At 38.7% G+C, this 14,285-nt stretch overlaps 1 protein-coding gene and 1 pseudogene across 3 annotated transcripts in view; both read left to right on the top strand.

Annotated features, from left to right (window-relative positions):
• Nucleotides 1-14,285, top strand: part of RAD18 (RAD18 E3 ubiquitin protein ligase) — a 257,812-nt gene that overhangs the window by 143,230 nt on the left and 100,297 nt on the right. For 2 of the 3 annotated variants that reach the window (XM_004442198.3, XM_087431392.1), the window contains 2 exons: nucleotides 10,625-10,686; nucleotides 12,905-12,975. The exons of the other annotated variant lie outside the window; for it this stretch is intronic. In XM_004442198.3, coding sequence (XP_004442255.2) covers nucleotides 10,625-10,686; nucleotides 12,905-12,975 — 133 coding nt within the window. The remainder of the gene's footprint in view (nucleotides 1-10,624; nucleotides 10,687-12,904; nucleotides 12,976-14,285) is intronic. 3 annotated transcript variants of the gene reach the window in all.
• LOC101401986 (large ribosomal subunit protein eL31 pseudogene) lies at nucleotides 569-993 on the top strand (annotated as a pseudogene).

Here is a 14,285-nt window from a genome sequence, read left to right as displayed (position 1 = left end):
GATTGTTTTGGCTATCCAAGGTCCTTTGTGGTTCCATATGAATTTTAGGATTGATTTTTCTATTTCTGCAAAAATGCCATTGGGATTTTGATAGGGATTGCATTGAATCTATAGATTGCTTTGGGTAGTATGGATATTTTAACGCTATTAAGTCATCTGGTAGATGAACGTAGAATGTCTTTCATTTATTAGTGTCTCATTTCATTTTTTTCAGCAGTGTGTTATAGTTTTCAGTGTACTCATCTTTGCCTCCTCGGTTGAGTTTATTCCTAAGTATTTTATTCCTTTTGATGCTGTTGTAAATGAGATTATTTCCTTAACATTTTTTCTGGATTGTTCATTGTGAGTTTATAGAAGTGCGACTGATTTTTTATTGTTGTTTTAGTATCCAGCTGAATACATTTATTTTCTGAAGATGTTTAATTGCTGAGTTCCTTTATTAGTTCTAACAATTTTTTTGTGGAATCTTTAGTTTTTTTTACATATAAGATCATGTCAGGCGACCCGGAAGTGGTACTTGCGACCCTGCTTTCCCTCTCCCACAATACCCCGCGCTCTTCCTTTTCAACCTGGGCCCGGCAGAATGGCTCCCGCAAAGAAGGGTGGCGAGAAGAAGAAGGGCTGTTCTGCCATCAACGAGGTGGTGACCAGAGAATACACCATCAACATCCACAAGCGCATCCATGGAGCAGGCTTCAAGAAGCATGCCCCTCAGGCACTCAAAGAGATCCGGAAGTTTGCCATGAAGGAGATGGGAACTCCAGATGTGCGAATTGACACCAGGCTCAACAAAGCTGTCTGGGCCAAAGGAATAAGGAATGTCCCATACTGTATCCATGTGCGGTTGTCCAGAAAACGTAATGAGGATGAAGATGCACCAAACAAGCTCTATACGTTGGTTACATATGTACCTGTCACCACTTTCAAAAATCTACAGACAGTCAATGTGGATGAGAACTAACTGCTGATTGTCAAATAAAGTTATAAAACTGACTAAAAAAAAAAAAAAGATCATGTCATCTGTGAACAGAGATAATTTTACTTCTTCCTTTCTGCTTTGGATGTTTTTTAGTTCTTTTTCACGTTTAATTGCTCTAGCTGGGACTTCCAGTAGTCTGTTGAATAGAAGTGGCGAGAGTGGGCATCCTCTCCTTGCTCCTGATCTTAATGGAAAAGTTTTCAGTTTTTCACCATTCCTTATGATGTTAGTTGTGGACTTTTCCTATATGGCTTTTATTATGTTGAGGTAATTTCCTTCTTTTCTTATTTTGTTGAGTGTTTTTATCATGAAGGGGTGTTGAATTTTGTCAAATGCTTTTTCTGCATTTATTAAGATGATGTGATTGTTATTCTTGTTCTGTTAATGTGGTGTACCACATCGAGTGATGTGCATTATATTGACCCATGCTTACATCCCAGGGATAAATCCCACTTGATTATTGTGATGATCCTTTTAATGTGTAGTTGAATTTGGTTTGCTAGTATTGGTTGAGGATTTTTTTTTTTTTTTTTTTTTTGCTGAGGAAGATTGGCTCTGAGCTAACATCCATGCCCATCTTCCTCCATTTTTGTATGTGGGATGCCACCACAGCATGGCTTGATGAGTGGTGCCTTGGTCCACACCTGGGATTCGAAGCTGCGAACTCTGGGCCGCTGAAGCAGAGGGTGAAAACTTAACAGCTACGCCACCACGCTGGCCCCTGGTTGAGGATTTTTGCATCTATATTCATCAGGGATATTGGTCTGTAGTTTTCTTGTATTATCCTTGTCTGGCTTTGGTGTCAGAATAATGCTGGCCTCATGAAATGAATTTGGAAGTGTTTCCTCCTCTTTAGTTTTTATGAAGAGTTTGAGGAGGATTGGCGTTAATTCTTCCTTTAATGTGTGGTAGAATTCTCTGGTGAAGCCTTTTGGTCCTAGGCTTCTCTTTGTTGGAAGGTTTTTGATGACTGATTTAGTGTACTCAACAGTTACAGGTCTGTTCAGATTTTCTATTTCTTCATAATTCAATGTGGGTTCTATGTTTCTAGGAATTTGTTAATTTATTCTGAGTTATCAAATTTGTTGGCATATAATTGTTCACAGTAGTCTTTTATAATCCTTTTTATTTTTGTGCCATCAGTTTATGTCTCCTCTTTCATTTCTGATTTTATTTGAGTCTTCTCTCCTTTTTTCTTAGTTTAGCTATGGGTTTGTCAATTTTGTTGATCTTTTCAAAAACCAACTCTTAATTTTATTGATTTTTTTTTCTGTTCTTTGTTTGTTTCTGCTTAAATCTTTATCTCCTTCCTTCTCCTAACTTTGGGCTTAGTTTGTTCTTTTTCTAGTTCGTTGAGGTATAAAGTTAGGTTCTTTATTTGAAATCTTTCTTCTTTTTTAATGTAGGCATTTACTGCTATAAACTTCTCTGTTAGTAGTACTTTTGCTGCATTCGTAAGTTTTGGTATGTTGTGTTTTCATTTTCTTTTCTCTCAATATATTTGCTCATTTCCCTTTTGATTTCTTCTTTGATCCATTGGCTGATCAGGAGTATGTTAATTTCCACATATTTGTGAATTTTCCAGTTTTCCTTTGCTTTTGGTTTCTAGTTTCATTCCATTGTGGTCAGCAAAGATACTTGGTATGACTTTAATCTTCTTAAATTTGTTAAGACTTGTTTTGTGACCTACTGTGATCTTTCCTGGATAATGTTCTGTGTGTATTTGAAAAAAAAAAAAGCATCTGCCCTTGTTTGGATGTTCAGTATATGTCTTTTAGATCCATTTGAACTACAGTATTGTTCAAGTTCTCTGTTTCCTTATTGATCTTCTATCTGGTTGTTCTATCTATTATTGGAAGTGAGGAGTTGAAATCTCCTACTGTTATTGTGTTACTGTCTGTTTCTCTCTTCAGTTCTGTTGATGTTTGCTTCATGTATTTGGGTGTTCTGATGTTGGGTGTATTATACTTACAATTGTTATATCTTCCTGGCGAACTGACCCTTTTATCATTACATAATATACTTCTTTTTCTCTTATGACAGTTTTTGACTTAAAGTCATTCTGTGTGATATAAGTGTGGCCAACCTGCTCTCTTCTGGTAACTGTTTGCATGGAATATCTTGTTCCATCCTTTAACTTGCAGCCTCTGTGTGTCCTTAAATCTAAAATGAGTCTTTTGTAGAAAGCATATAGTTAGATCTTGTTCTTTTCATCCATTTAGCCAATTTATGTTTTTAATTGGGAGCTTAATCCATTTACTTTGAATTAATTACTGATAGGGAAGGATTTTCTATTGCCATTTTGTTAATTGTTTTCTGTATGTCTTACAGCTGTTTTGTTCTTCTTTTCTTCTCTTGATGTCTTCCTTTGTGTATCATTGTTATTTCATAAATGACATGCTTTGATTCCTGTCTCATTTTCTTTTGTGTATTTTCCATAGTTATTTTCTTTGTGGTTACCATGGGGCTTACATAAAACATCCTATATTTACAGCAATGTATTTTAAGCTGATAACTTAACTTTCAATTGCAAACAAAAACTCTACTCTTTTACTTCTCCTCCCCCACACTTTGTTATTGATGTCACAAATTACATCTTTTTATATTGTGTATCCATTAACATATTTTTATAGTTATTTTTGTACTTTTTTCTTTTAAATTTTATACCAGAGTTAAAAGTGAGTTACACACCACCATTACAGTAGTTACAGTGTTCTGTAGTTGTCTCCATATTTGCCTTTACAGTGGGCTTTATACTTTCATATACTTTTGTGTCGCTATCTACTGTCTTTTCATTTCTACTTGAAGGACTCCCTTTAGCATTTCACGTAAGTCAGGTCTAATGGTGAAGAACTCCCTAAGCTTTTGTTTACCTGGGCTATGTCTTTATTTCTCTTTCATTTTTGAAGGACGGTTTTAGCAGTTGTAAGATTTTTGGTTGGCAGTTTCTTTTTTTTTTTTAAACTTTCAGCACTTTGAATATATATCATCCTGTTTTCTCTGGCCTGAGAGATTTGGCTGAGAAGTCCACTGATAGTCTAATGTGGGCTCTCTTGGACGTGATGAGTCACTGTTCTGCTGCTGCTTTGAAAATTCTTTGTCTTTGACTTGACAATTTGATTTTATGTGTTTGTGAGGTCGTATTTGGGTTCATCATTTTTGGGGTCTCTTGGGCTTCTTGAATCTGGATGTCCATTTCTTTCCCCAGATATGGGAAGTTTTCAGCCATTATCTCTTCAAATAAGCTTTCTGCCTCTTTCTCTCTCTCTTCTCTTTTTGGGATTCCCATAATGTGAATATTGGTTCCTTTGATGGTATCCTATTAGTCACTTAGGCTTTTTTTCATTCTTTTTTCTTTTTGCTTCTCTGACTGAATAATTTCAAGTAACTTGTCTTCAAGTTCATTGATTCTTTCTTCTGCTTGACCAAGTCTGATGCTGAACTCATCTGTCTCTTTGTTGATATTCTCATTTTGTTCATCTATCATTCTCCTTAGCTTGTTAATCATCTTTATGACAGTCGTTTTGAGTTTTTTGCCAGGTAATTCATATATCTGTTTTTTTAGGATCGATTTCTGGAGATGTATTTTGTTCCTTTGCTTTGGCCATATTTCCCAGTTTCTTCATGTTTCTTGTTACTCTGTGTTGGGATCCATGCATTTGAAAAAACAGCCACCTCTCACAGGCTTTACTATAAGACTGGCTTCATAAAGGGAAAACCAGATGCTCCTGCACCACAGATTCACCAATCAGCCCAACTAGAGATTCTGGGGGACTCTTAAATCTTTTCTGTGTATGTGTCTTGACTGGACTTTTGATTGTAAATTTCCAGAGAGACATTTTGCCAGTTTCTTTTTCATTAGTTTGTAATCTCTTGCTTTCTCTTGTGTCTGTGGTACTGCAGGGCTTCTGGAACTGCAGTAAGCTGCCCATTTCTCTTTTGTTCCTAGTGGCCCCAAGGCATCTAGAGTATGCCAGGCATCAGCACTCCAAGTCAGGCAAGATAGAAGCCAGTTCCTCAGGCAGCCTCTTGAAAAGTTGAAATATTGAATACATGCTTCCCTCTTCGCTTTCTCCCCCAAAGGCGAAGCCAGTGAGCTCTATCTGCCTCTTTCTGCTCTATTGTGGGTCCTCTGGAGCAGCAGCAAGCTGCCCAGCTGTTTCTTGTTCTCAGCAGTCTCTTGGCATCTAGAGTGTGAGGGGTCCTGTCAGCACTCTGAGTTGGGTGAAAGAGAGACCAGTCCCTCTGGCACCCCCCGAAAAAGCTGGAACATTGGATGCATGTTTTTTCCCAGAGAGAAGCTGAGAGATGGGAGTTTCTCCTGCTCACTCCCAGGGGAGGAGAATGGTGAATGAGTGTGTGGTAGTCCAAATCCTCACCTTCGCTCTCAGTGACTCCCAACCTGGTGCCCTTTCTTGTTGGTGCTTAGATTCAGGCAAGACAGAAACCAGTCCCTCAGGCAGCCCCCCAAAATGTCTGAACATTTCATGTATGTTTCAGTCTTTTCTTTCCCTCCCCAGGGAAAAGCTAGGAGTTGGAAGTTTCTACTCATGTGGTGCTGAGCCAGGCGGAGGGGCTCTGGCAAGTGAGTGCCACGAATTTCCTACTGGCTTCAGTGTGGCTGGTTTTGTGCTCGCTGGATGTGCAGGTACTTAACTGGTACTTGGATTTCTCACAATTGGTTCATGTTTTGTTGTGGAATGGATGTCTCCATGGGGAAAGGAGGTCTTGCCTCCTATTCCGCCATCTTGTTCACGTTACCCTCTCTCTATGGCTAATTCACTCTCATACTAAGGTATAATGTTCTAAAGTGTCTACCAAATGCCCACGCATTCAGTAAGGTCCCTGCAAACTGGCTGGTAGACATTTTAAGAACTCCTGGCCGTGTGTGATCTTTTCAGTTGTTCTTTCCCTGGAAGTTGTCCTTTTTCTGGCCTCATGGATTTTCACCCTGGGCATGTGCAGATTTGCATTCAGTCATAGAATCGATATTCATATTGGATGGATCCATATTCATATTTCTGGAGGTCATCCTGTATGTCGCCTCTTTCTTTCTGGGATTCTGCCCTACAAGTTCTAGCTACCTGCATTGCCCTGAACTCTGATCTTTGTTTCTTCAGCTAGCGAGACTGATTGACTGTTTGGCTCTCCTCCTTGCACTGTGGTCAAGAAATTGCCTCCAGGCAGAAAGCTTGGGCTGTGGTAGAATTCCTCTCATTTCTGTCATTGTCCAAAGTCTGAAAATAATTGTTTCATATTTTCCCCCAGCGTTTTAGTTGTTTATGGAAGGAGAGTAATTCTGGACTCTTACTTTCTCATGGATAGAGATGGAAGTCCCTTCTATATATTTTAATTATGTCATTTTAGGAAAGAAAGACTTTAGTTGTTATTAATTCACCAAACTCTACTTAGCTGAAATATTAGCCTTTCCTTCCATTCTTTTTTTTTTTTTTTGGCTTCTTTGTCACTTACAATTGTCACTGATATCATTTTTCATCTAAGAGGAAGTCAGTGGAAGGTACTTTCAATAATGATAATTTATTTTATAAGCACTTATTTTTCATATTGTACCTCTCATGATTTGGTAGGCCTTTTCTACTAAACATCAGTTGTTACAGGCTCCCTCAAGATTAAAAGTTGCTCTGGGTCAGTAGTATTGTTTTAATGACACAAAAGCCCCTACAGCTTAGTAGGAGCCAGATCTAGCTATCATGTTCTGCTGTTGTCCTGGATTGACTAGAATTGATGACCCAGAATCCTAGCCACTATTGTTGCTCCTTAAACATTGCAGGATTTATCATTTTAAATCACTTTATTCTGTTTTGCTCTGTTTAGTTTTTTGGATATGAGTAATGAACACTACATTTGCAGTTCTTTGTTATTAAGGTTTGAGTGGGGTGCATTGGCAGAATGCAGGTATTTTAAATTGATACACATTCTTGCTGTTAAAGAGTACTTTTTTGGGAGAGAGGGAATCCAATCCAGAAAACACCATTAAGTGAGAAATGTTCTCACTAATAGATTGATTTGCTGAAGTGTCAATTTTCCTTGCACTTACACAGTTTTTCTGACTTGATAATGGAAGATGCTGAAAATATTTACTCCTAGATGAAATCATTGGCTGGAAGACACTGTTTAATTACCACTATTTTAAAGATGGACCAGCAATCATTTTTCTTTTCCTTTTGTGGATTTTGACTCACAAAATGAATTGAGGCTTGTGTGTGAATAAAAAGCAATTTCATTTTTTTTAAAGAAAGTGAAATATGAAATATTCCATTTACTGACTTTTGCTGAATTAAGAGGTAATATAAGATTCTTTTTGGGAAATAATGTGTTTCTCTTCTTTTATGTTCTTATGAGGCAGCACTGTGAAATAAGACAGGGGAGAAGACAGCCATACACGTAGAAGGGACATAAAATTATGCAGAACTGTACTTCTGCAAGTGCTGGAGTGCTGGTCTTTAGTTGGAGGGGTATTCTCTTATCAGCTAACTGGTCACTTAACACTAGAAGTGGAGGCAGAGGCCAGCCTTCTCAGCTTTCCAGAACCTCCTGTTTTTTTCAGACTTGGTACTAGATTTTCTGCGTTTAGCCAGACACTTCAAAATTATTTTTTATTTATTTATTTTTTGTGAGGAAGATTAGTCCTGAGCTAACATCTGCTGCCAATCCCCCTCTTTTAGGAAGATTGGCCCTGAGCTTTTTTGTGGGACACCTGCCACAGCATGGTTTGATAAGCGGTGTGTAGGTCAGCACCCAGGATCGGAACCCATGAACCCGGGCCGCCAAAGCAGAGCGTGCTGAACTTAACCAGTAGGCCATGGGGCTGGTTCCTTGTAAGGTGTTTTTTTCCCTCTGGCTTCTTTCAAGATTTTTTTGTCTTTGATTTTCTGCAGTTTGAATATGATATACCAATTGTAGGGTTTTTTTCATTTTCCTGCTTGGTGTTCTCTGGGATTCCTGGATCTGTGATTTGGTGTCTGACATTAATTTGGGGAAAATTCTCAGTTATTATTGCTTCAAATATTCTTCTACTTCTTTCTTCTCCTTTTGGGATTGCCACTATGCATATGTTACACCTTCTATAGCTGCCACACAGTGCTTGGATATTCTGTTTGGTTTTTTTTTTTGGTGTTTTTTCTTTTTTTGCTCGTCAGTTTTGGAAGTTTCTATTGAGATATGTTCAAGCACTGAGATTTTTCGTCAGCTGTGTCCAATCTATTAATGAGCCCATCAAAGGCATTCTTCATTTCTGTTACAGGTTTTTGATCTCTAGCATTTCTTTTTGAGTGTTTCTTAGGATTTCCATCTCTCTGCTTACATTACCATCTGTCCTTGCATGTGTCTACTTTGTCCATTAAAGTCTTTAATCATAGTTGTTTGAAATTCCTGGTCTGATAATTCCAACATTCTTGCCAAAACTGACTAGTTCTGATGCTTGCAGTTCCTTCAAACTGTGTTTTTTGCCTTTTGGTACTCCTTATAATTTTTTCCAAACAGTGAGACATGATGTACTGGGTAAAGGCACTGCACTAAACAGCCCTTTAGTGATGTGGTGGTGAGGTGTGGGGGAGGGGAAGCATTCTGTAGTCCTACCATCATGTCTAGGTCTTCTGGTGAGCCTGTGCCCTGGACTGTGAACTTCATAAGTGCTTCTCAGTCATTGTTCGTTTGTTCTGTCCCTTTGTGGCCTCCCCCAAAAGTCCCCCCACCTTAGGTGGGACAGGATGGCTAGAGGTAGCTGAAGTTGGTTATTTCCCTGCCCCCAGGTCAGCTGGGCTCTGATAAAACCCTGTTAGAATTGGCTCTGGTAAAATAAGTTTCTCTCGGGGGGGTGTGTGTGTGTGTGTGTGTGTGTGTGTAAGATCAGCCCTGAGCTAACATCCACGCCAATCCTCCTCTTTTTGCTGAGGAAGACTGGCCCAGCATGGCCTGATAAGCAGTGCATTGGTGCGTGCTCGGGATCCGAACCCCAGGTCACCAGCAGCAGAGTGTGAGCACTTAACTGCTTTGCCATGTGGCGGGCCCCTGAAATAGTTGCTCTTGAGGGCAGGCCTTATTAAGAACAGAGTGCTCTGGTGAATTTCAAATGGTTACTTTCCCCTCCTGCTGTAGTAGGTCTAGGAGATTTTTCTCTGATAGGCACTTTGAGAACCTGGTAGAACTCTTGGAGCAAAAACTCACATAAGTGTGAGGCCCCCTGGTGTCTGAGTCTCCCTGGAGTTTTGACTCTCAGACTTACTCACACTGAGCCCTGCCAGCAATTCATCAGTTACAGTTCAGTTTTCCTACCCCAGCAGTGATTCCAGCAGAGGTTCCTTCTCCGGTTCCTATGGAAGTTTCTACTCATGAGTTCTTGCTCTGGTAAATTGTGATTCTTTGTATCCTGTCTGTCTCTTCAGTTTTTGGGGCAGCAGTTTGCCCTGTGACCTCATTTCTCTGATGGATCTAAAAGGAGTTGTTGATTTTTCAGTCTGTTCAGCTTTTGACTTGTTGTTAGATAGAATAACAACTTCCAAGCTCCTTACATGCCAAATTGGAAACCAGAAGTCTCCCTTTATTCATCTTTGCTTAACCGGTTGCCTGTTTTATCCTTTTTATAATGTTGTTTCATTTTTCCTCCTGGATGCTCTTGTTGAGGCTGACATGACTTACTCATTTCCTGGATATCTGTACCTGAAGTCACACTGTCTTCTCCCCCTTAACTGAACTGAGTCCTTTCTAATGAGGTCCCTTCACTAAGCTGAATTTGGGCTAATGGCACATTAGCTACCAGTAAGGTACCATTCTCTTGGTCACATCTGTTTTTTTCTTTGGGAGATCATTTTACACTGCCTGAGATGTGAAGAATGTAGTTAATGCTGATTTCCTACTTGAATCCTTGCAACTTATTACACTGAATTGTACTATAATTGCCGCACTACTTTGTTAGCACCTTGAAGTCAAGAACTTTCCCTTATATATTGTTCTTTTCTTAGCGCTTGCCATGAAAGGACTTGTTAAATATGGGATAATGGATGTCATTTACAGAGTTAGGAGGTAGAAATCCCTAATTTGATACCTTGGGTATATATTATTTCTTTTTTTTATTATTATTATTATTATTATTTTTTGAACTGCTGTTAATTTTTTTTTTAATTTTTTGTTTATTGCAGTAACATTGGTTTATAACATTGTAAAAATTTCAGGTGTACATCATCATACTTCTATTTCTGCATAGATTACATCATCTATATTATTTCTTAACGTGTATAAATATCTTACTTCAAAATCTATATTTTAGAGTGTTAGGCAGTGGAGATATATGACATGTTTATACAATATCCATCCTAGGTTTTCCTTGTAGGTTTCCTACATTTTACAGATGGAGGATACTGAGTGATGCATGTTGCTTATGGTGTTGTGATATCCTAGAGACTCATGGTTATTATTATTTGATATGTTTCCTTCTCCTAAAAAGGCCGATTTAAGCACATTTGCAAATTTGCATAGGTAGAGTAGAGGTACTAGAATTTTGAGATCATAATGCTATACCTTAGATGATGTAAATATTTTTGGAATTGTCAGTTTTGTTAGAAGTCAGGTTCCTGTGTTATTAATATAGCTTAACTAATTTATTATATTGCATCTATGTTTTTGCAGACTGTTCTCTCTGTATAAGAAAATTTCTGTCCTGTAAAACACAGTGTCCAACTTGTTGTGTGGTGAGTTTTTCTTTCCTTTTTTTTTTTTTTTAAACTTACTGATTGGTGTAAATATTTCTGCTTTATGTATACATAAAAGCGCAAGGGAAGATGTGTAATTATTGAATTAAGCTATGTAAAAGACATTTTCAGAAAGGACCTCTTAAATACATATATGGAGAATTGGGCTTTGTTCAATTTTTTATTCAGATTTCTGATAACCTAAATGTATTTTATTAGGAAGTAAAAACTAATTTTAAGATCAGGATGTAGCATTCTAAATCTTATGACCTGTGTTTTTATGGCTCCTAATTTTTTAAAATTTCTCAAGTTGGGTAGAAAATCGGATAGTAGGATTATTCATTTGCAAATGACTGGTGTAAGTATTTGTGCAGAAGGCAAAGATTCATGGCCGTTGGGCTGAACCCAGCCTAACTGGTCCCTTTCCCCCTTCCCAAACCAGGCTGTTACTGAAGCAAGTGGGCTTGCCTGCTGGTGAGTTAAATAAGACTCTACACCAGTGGAAGTTGTCTCACAAAGTTAAGTGTATTAGCAGCAAATAGGAGGCCATGAAGAATCATTTCCAAAGGCGTGGTGACCCCCACAAAGGGAAGCAGGAACTTTTTATTTTGGTTAGGGAGTGAATACTCAAAAGGGAGAGGCAGGTATTTGTTTGCACAGACTCAGTTGGAGAACATGCTTCCAAATAATGAGGCCTAAGCTCCTCCTGGAGAGATCTTTGCATTAAAAATAAGGCAGAGGTCATGGGCCATAGCTCTTGTGGTGAGGCTTGGTCAGTTTCAGGATGGCTGGTGGTTCCATCTCCCTTGAGTTTCTTGCTTGGTCAGTTTCAGGATGGTTGGTGGTTCCATCTGGTTAACATAGAAAAGGAAAAGAAACAAGGTGGAAAAACAGTGACTTGCTTCCAAACCCACCTTTGAGTTTCTTGAGGTGCCTAGTCAGTGACAAGGCCTTATGGGAAAACATTGGGAAATTTGCTGTTATGGTTTCTGAAGCATTTCAAGTAGTTGAAATAGGTGAAAAAGAAGGTAAAAAGGCAAAGAAAACATAAGTAGGAATAAAGAAAGAAGAAAAAGAGACAGTAAGGTCTAATAGAAAGGACACTGGGACTAAAGGGTTTAGGTTCTAGTTTGGCACCTCTGGTAGGTAGGTGGTGTCTGGATGTCATTGAACTTCTCTGAACTATTATGTAAGAATGCTTCGTAAGAAATGATCCAGTTTGTTTCTCGAGTCTAAGCTCTTTATGACTCATGGTACACTGCCTTTGTCAGGATGGTATCATCATGGTGATAAACTGTGTACCCTTCCTGCTGAGTAAGTACTAGATTTATCATTTTCCTCTTGTATTCCTGAACACCAGTCTTGTTTTTAAACTCTTTGAACACCTTATGTCTCTCCTAATATTATCACATAAAAGAACAAACATCTTGTCACCAACTGGGCTCCAAAGGTGGGTTTGGAAGCAATGAACTGTTTTTCCAAGTTGTTTCTTTTCCTTTTGTATGTTAAAGAGATGTAACCACCAGCCATCCTGAAACTGACCAAGCCTCATCACAAGAGCTATGGCCCATGACCTTTGCCTTATTTTTAATGCGAAGATCTCTCTAGGAGGAGCTTAGGCCTCATTATTTGGAAGCACATTCTCCAACTGAGCCTGTGCCAAGCAAATACCTGCCTCTCCCTTTTGAGTATTCATTCCCCAACCAAAATAAAAGTTCCTGCTTCCCTTTCTTGGGGGACACCATGCCTTTGGAAATGATTCCTCATGGCCTCCTATTTGCTGCTAATACACTTAACTTTGTGAGACAACTTCCACTGGCGTAGAGTCTTATTTAACTCACCAGGAGGCGAGCCCACTTGGTTCCGTAACAATCTCTTGCCTGCTTTTCAGGAGAAATTTTTGAGAAAGCCTAGTGCTGGCATTTTCAAGAAGGATTCTTGCTCATATTAGGTTTTATCTTAGTCGGTACAGAGTATATATGATTTTACCAGGTGCTTTGGAAAGTTTTTATGAGACTTCCAGTCAGCAGATACTGATTCACTGTTGTTTTAAAATTCCATATTAGTATGAGATAAATGAACTTTATTTGGAGGCTTTCCTGGAAGACTTAGTGGGATGAGGAGTCTCAGGAGGATGGGTCACACATTTTCAAAATAAGATTATGACAAGTTAATTACTGTTTCTGACCTTTTTCCATCTGTTGTTTTTCTTTTCTAGACAGTCACAGAGCCGGACCTGAAAAATAACCGTGTATTAGATGAACTGGTAAAAAGCTTGAATTTTGCACGGTATGATTTATTTTTGTGACTAACCCCTAACTATTTTTGTCTTTTATATGTGTCCCCTCTTTACTTTGTGCACTTTTGGAGATTGGTGAATTGCAAGGTTGCATATTTTGGGGTAAAAAAGGGAAGTGGCAACAGTCATTAATCACACATGGACAGTCTAGTGATAATAGGATTTTTTTCCTTTGCTGAACAGATATTCTCCTGTTATGAAAAACAAGAGTTAAAATGTAGACTTGAGCACTTTCTTACTTTTAGGTCCTATAGAGGTACTCCAGCTTCATCTTTTAGTTTTCCTGTCCCAGCCCTAGAATCAACCATTTTTCCAAGGAGCCCTAGTTCCTTTTGTTGGAGAATGGTATTTAGAAATCAGAATCTCTGGGGCCGGCCCGGTGGCTTAGCGGTTAAGTGCCTGCGCTCCGCTACTGGCAGCCCAGGTTCGGATCCTGGGCGTGCACCGACACACTGCTTCTCCGGCCATGCTGAGGCCGCGTCCCACGTACAGCAACTAGAAGGATGTGCAACTATGGCATATAACTATTTACTGGGGCTTTGGGGAAAAAAAAGGAGGAGGATTGGCAATAGATGTTAGCTCAGGGCTGGTCTTAGCAAAAAGAGGAGGATTGGCATGAATGTTAGCTCAGGGCTGATCTTCCTCACCAAAAAAAAAAAAAAAAAAAAAGAAATCAGAATCTGGAGCTGGGTATGCTCATTGTTACTGGGGTGTTGTTGCTTCTAGGCCCTCTCAGTGGACAGAGCTGGGTAACATATGCATGTATACATCCGTGTGTGCTAACCCATGTATACACACGTATCTATAATTGTTTCTGTCTGTTATATATTAATCCATTAATTCTTAATCTGATATATTCCACACGTGTAAAATGATGTGCCATGTGAAATACGTAATTGGTACTTTATAAAGCTCAGAAATATAGCTTTCCTTCTTAACAGTCAAATGCATGATGGTGAAAGTGAGTTTGTTCCCCCAAAGGGATATGAAAGGGTATGTTTTACCAAACGATATCTTGAATTGTTTTTAATCATGCAAGTCAAGCAGGAATTTTTATTAGGAACATACTATGTTTAGTTAAGCGTTAGGTGCCCACGTATTTGAGTGTGTGACTTCTAGGCTTGTTGGGACATTCTTAGAGGTATATTCTTATATTGCTTCTAAAAATGTAAAGCATTTTCTGCCAATAGAATTGCACATTTATTCATTGGTTTATATCCTAAAAATGACCAAGTTTAGTACTCTGAACCCACCTAATATGAAATAATAGAAATTAGCTGGGTAGTTATTTCCCTAAGCA

Source organism: Ceratotherium simum, chromosome 5 (assembly GCF_057802395.1).
Source record: "Ceratotherium simum simum isolate JZ-2026a chromosome 5, ASM5780239v1, whole genome shotgun sequence".
Classification (NCBI taxonomy): Eukaryota; Metazoa; Chordata; class Mammalia; order Perissodactyla; family Rhinocerotidae; genus Ceratotherium; species Ceratotherium simum.
This window is presented reverse-complemented; position numbering and strand designations above follow the sequence as displayed.